This window comes from Salvelinus sp. IW2-2015, unplaced genomic scaffold (genome assembly GCF_002910315.2).
Source record: "Salvelinus sp. IW2-2015 unplaced genomic scaffold, ASM291031v2 Un_scaffold5107, whole genome shotgun sequence".
Lineage (NCBI taxonomy): Eukaryota > Metazoa > Chordata > Actinopteri > Salmoniformes > Salmonidae > Salvelinus > Salvelinus sp. IW2-2015.
The window spans coordinates 12,010-17,782 of NW_019946373.1; the positions used below are offsets into that span (position 1 = coordinate 12,010).

General features: G+C 39.7%; 1 protein-coding gene across 1 annotated transcript in view; it reads left to right on the forward strand.

The window, feature by feature from the left end:
- LOC112077970 (sushi, von Willebrand factor type A, EGF and pentraxin domain-containing protein 1-like) overlaps nucleotides 1-5,773 on the forward strand; it is a gene marked incomplete at its 3' end in the record, with an annotated part of 15,378 nt that overhangs the window by 8,780 nt on the left and 825 nt on the right. Inside the window, exons 3-4 of the mRNA XM_024144347.2 lie at nucleotides 1,485-1,603; nucleotides 1,887-2,016. Coding sequence (XP_024000115.2) covers nucleotides 1,485-1,603; nucleotides 1,887-2,016 — 249 coding nt within the window. The remainder of the gene's footprint in view (nucleotides 1-1,484; nucleotides 1,604-1,886; nucleotides 2,017-5,773) is intronic.

Below are 5,773 nucleotides of genomic sequence, written 5' to 3' on the forward strand. Positions count from 1 at the left end.
ACAGAGAGACACAGAGAGACAGAGAGACAGAGAGAGACAGAGAGACACAGAGACAGAGAGACAGAGAGAGACAGAGAGACACAGAGAGACACAGAGACAGAGAGACACACAGAGAGACAGAGACACAGAGACACACAGAGAGACAGAGACAGAGAGAGCTGACCTGACCTGGTTCCAGTCTATTACACTAACAGGGAAATATTTCCAGTCCAATAAAGGGAAAACCTTGTCAGATCTGATCAGAAGACTGTGTGTTTAAGAGGGATACCTCACTAAATGGGTCTTTTCCAGCTGTGAACTTTCACACAAAACCCAATAAAGCAGTCTTCTCTGTTGACATTGACCTACCTGGCTTAGCAAAGCTTAGAGGGAGTCTCATATACCCTAGAGCGCTGGTTCTCAACTGGTTTTGGCTACGGACCCAAATGGACCAGGTTGTCTCAGTCACGTACCAATATTTGCATTGTGATTCTTTGTGCCGAAACGCAATCTGGAAAACTATTTTGAATGCTATATTGACAGTAAATGTAGCAATTATATTAAACAATGGAACAACATTCACATCATTTCATTGTCAATAATTCCACATTTCTCATATACTTGGTGAAGAATGTTGGCAAGCTCTTTTGTTTGAGACCACAAATATTGAAAATACTGTGATAATTTTTTTTTTTTTAAAGAATAAATAATTRAAAAAAATGTAACTTCATTATAATTTCGACACACTTTCTACCTGGTATTAGTTGTTTAAATTTAGACTGGAGTATTTTTTTAATCCCCCGCAAAAAAATATAAAATAAATAAATCCAAATTTGGGTCCCACCAGTTCAGAACCACTATCCTAGAGGGTAATGTTAAGGTTATTGATGTATAGAAAGACAGCAACAGCTGTAATCGGCAATGAGGTGATGTCAATAATAGAGACAGACACATAATTGGCTAAGAGGTGATGATGTCAATGTGGCAGAGTGTTTTAACTCTGTAATTAAGAACAGAGGGGGCTCTGACATGTTGTGTGAGAGGGGTCAGAGGTTAGGTGTGACATCACAGTCCCTCCCTCAGTGTCATGACGACGTGTGATAGAAGTGTGCATCCCAAATGGCACCCTACTCCCTATGTAGTGCACTACTTTTGACCAGAGCCCGATGGGCCCTGGTCAAAAGTAATGAGAATAGGATGCCATTTGGGACGAAGCCCAATTCTCCTCCTGGGCTTGTTGCRTCAGTTCATGTCCTTCTTTACCGTTTATTGTTCTTAGCAGAGTTGGAGTTAATTCCGTCTAAATTCCTGTCAGTTGAGGAATGGCACTCCTATGAGTAAGTTCCATCGTGTCCAATTTAACTGAGTGGAATTGAAACCAGATTGACCCCGACATCTTGCTTGTTAGGTTTTTGGGGGATTTTTTGGCCACGTCTTTATCCATCCACTCTGATTCTTAGGACTGTCGTTTATCTGTTGTTTATTTTCATACTCTCTCCAACCAGATTCAGAGCGTCCGTGGATCCAGTGCCCCAGAGACGTGGTGGCAGAGACGGACGAGCGGCGTGGCACTGCCAACATCAGCTGGAATGTGCCCACTGCTACTGACAACTCTGGGGAGGAGGTGAGTGGACGAGAGTTGTCTCTTTTCCCCTCCAGGGTGTTAGTGTGCACCTCTCCTGAGGTTCATATATTCTCTGTGAAGAGCTTTTCACAAAGAGCAACAAGGTGCAGAACATCAACTCAAACCTAAACCCCCAAGCAACCAAGACCAAGCAGTAGGGTCAAGGAACAAAGGAAAAACTCTCAAGGAAGGAAGAATCCTTTACATGACTAATCCTGTGAAGGAATCAATGAGAGATGATGAATAATACTCCTAACAGTCATCTGTGACCTTTGCCCTCTAGGTCCTGGTTCAGGTGAAGCCTGTGTACACCCCTCCCCAGCTGTTCCCTATAGGAGAGGAGAAGATAATCTATACAGCGACAGACCGTGCTGGGAACCAGGCTAACTGCACCTTCACTGTCACTGTCATAGGTGAGGTCAGGTCACAAGCACACCACAACCAACCACATATCACAACCACCCATCAGATCACAACCACATATCACAACCACATCACAACCAACCATCAGATCACAACCACATATCACAACCATATATCACAACCGCATATCACAACCAACCATCAGATCACAACCACATATCACAACCACATCACAACCAACCATCAGATCACAACCACATATCACAACCAACCATATATCACAACCACATATCACAACCATATATCACAACCATATATCACAACCATATATCACAACCATATAACACAACCATATATCACAACCATATCACAACCGCATATCACAACCACATATCACAACCATATATATCACAACCATATATATCACAACCATATATCACAACCATATATCACAACCACAAAAAGAGAGAGCATCATCTACGTAAGTAGGCACTGACTAACAGTTCTTGCGATTTGCACCTCATCCTACGACAGGTAAGTGGATGTAATTGTGGATTATGGTTTTCTGTACGGTGCTTGCCTGATTATTGTCCCTGATCGTTGGTTATACGCGGAAGCCGACTGTTCCAATTAAGGGGGGGTTATGTGGTCTGTGTGTTTAGGACTAATGTGGGTTGGTCAGAAGATATTGCATCCATTCGTTAAATTAGGGAGAGTTATCAATAGTACACGGGTATTGCAGTTCAATTGATAAGATATGTTAAAATATGTGAATTTGAAAAGTTATCTTCACTGTGTGTTATAGATCTAACTGCCAATATGTCAACATTCATTCAGGTGACAAGCAATCCACACCATACACTGTTGAATCAGTTTGACAACAGATTATTATAACGGTTGAAAAAATGCAACATTAACTGACATTAACATAATGCGAGCGAGCTTTCCAACATATACAAGTGACATGTATTATAGTTGTTCACATATACATGGGAGTAACTAAACATTAGGAACACCTTCCTATGTTTGGTTGCAGCCCTGCTTTCCCCCTGTTTTTGCCTCAAACAGCCTCAATTCGTAGGCATGGACTCACAGAGTGTCGAAAGCATTCCTCAGGGATGCTGGCCCATGTTGACTTCCAATGCTTCCCACAGTTGTGTCAATTTGGCTATGAAATCCTTGTTGGTGACCATCTTCTGATCACACGGAACTGTGGGATGAGAAATCCAGCAGCTTCAGTTCTTGACACGCCTGTCAATACTCATACCTATATCAAAGGCATATAAATCTTTTGTCTGCCTTCACCTCAATACATGTTCATAGTGTTCACAGGCTTAAAAATCCTCTTTAAGACTTTGAACAAGTACTCAGTGAGGATATAGCTTTCATACTGTATTCACCTTCAGTCTATGTATCGGAAAGAGCAAGTTTTTAATGTTTTGTTATCTTGTATATTTTCAGAGTACTTATAGAGACATTTGTTTAAACTGTAATAAGTTATTTAAATTATATGACAATTTTGAATTGAAATAATTCTATTAACATTTTCTGATATTTCTTACTTTTATTTTCCTGCATAGTAAATCAGGATCTGCATCTTTACCCCATTTTGTATCTCAATGGCACAGTCTAGTAATTTATAGAATCTGTTTGGCACTGCTCTGAGAAACAGAAAGTAGTTCGCCCATGGAGACCACCAGTCAGGAATTACATACAAAACTTTTGTAAATGAAATGTGAGAATGAGCTTTCTAGTAAAATGGAACCATGTCCTCCTGAAAACAACAAGTGGATGGGATTTCATGTCATATCATGAGTATGCAGGATTGCTCTGCAAACCTCTCAGCAATTGAGCGCCAATATGAAGAAGACGACATCTCTCCTCTCTCTCTCTCTCTTCTCTCTCTTCTCTCTTCTCTCTCTCTCTTCTCTCTTCTCTCTCTCTCTCCTCTCTCTCTCTTTCTCTTCTCTGCTCTCTCTCTCTCTCTCTCTCTCTCCTCGTCTCTCTCTCTCGCTCTTCTCTCTCTCGTCTCCTCTCTCTCTCTCTCTTCGTCTCTCTCTCTCACAACCACATATACATCACATATGACAAACCATATTACACGCATATGATCAAACCAGATATCACAACAAAATACAACCATATATACAACACGTATCACACCAATATACAATCCATATATCAACCATAGATCACAACATACACTATTCAACTAACCATAGAACACACATATCAAACCAATATCACAACATATCTGAAACCATCAATCACAACATATCACCAACCACATATCACAACGCAAAAATCACAACCAGTATATCGACAACCACATATCACACCATATATCAAAACTATATACAACCATCAGATCACAAACCATATATCACAGACCACATATCACACGACACATATCACCGTATATCCAACCGTAATATCACAACCACATATCAACACCCTATCACAACCACCTATAATCCCAACATAGTCACAACCATCAATCACAGCATATATACAACCACATATCACAAACCACATATCCAACTAATATCAAACCGTATTCACACCACCTATACAAGAACATATACAACCACGTATCAATCACATATCAACCTTATAATAACCAAAAAATCACAACACTATAGTCAACACACATATCGAACATAGCGATTCAAACAAATATCACAACAAATCGCAACCATTATATCACAACACACATACAAACATATATCACAACATCAGATTCCAACCATATATCAACAACCATCAGATCACAACCATATATCACAACCATCATATCACAACCACATATCACAACCATTTCACAACCGACGTATCACAACATATAGTCACACCATAATCACAACCACTATCAACACACATCAGATGACAACACATATACAATACCACACTATCAAACACAATATCACACCACATATACACAACCAAAAATCAGCAACCATCGTATCACAACCACGTATCACACACATATATACAAACCACATATCACAACACATATCACAACCTATATCACAACCATCAGATCACAACCATATATCACACCCATCATGCAGCACTATCATCACACATCAGATCAACAACAGCATAGCACAAACCATCATATCACAACCATGTAACACGTATTCACAACACACACATATCAGCACCACTATCAAAACATATCACAACCACATATCACAACCCAATATCAAGCCAAGTCGACAACAGTATCACACCATATATAAACCACTATCACAAGCCATATATACAACAATCACAACATATACCACCACATATACAACCACATATACAACCACATAACAACCACATATCACACAAATCACAACCATGTATAACCGCAACAACGTAATCACAACATATAAACCATATCAAACCAATATAACAGCGAATCACAACCATATATCACAACCATTCAATAAACCATCATATCACAACGCATCAGATCACAACATTCAACATCAGATTCAGCAACGCATCAGTATCACAAACCACGTATCACAACCACGGTATCACAACCACATATCACAACCAAATCACAACCACTATACAACATACACACATATAAACCACATATCACACCATATATCACAAACCACGTATCAAGCCATATATCACAAACGGACGTTCACAACCAGTATATCACAACACTTCAATCGACAAATAATATCACCACCACATAGCGTAACCATAAACTACGACTTATATAACCATATACAACCAACATCACAAGCACAATCACAACAGCACTCACAGCAATACCAATGTGAAACGTGTGATTGGATCAGGAGA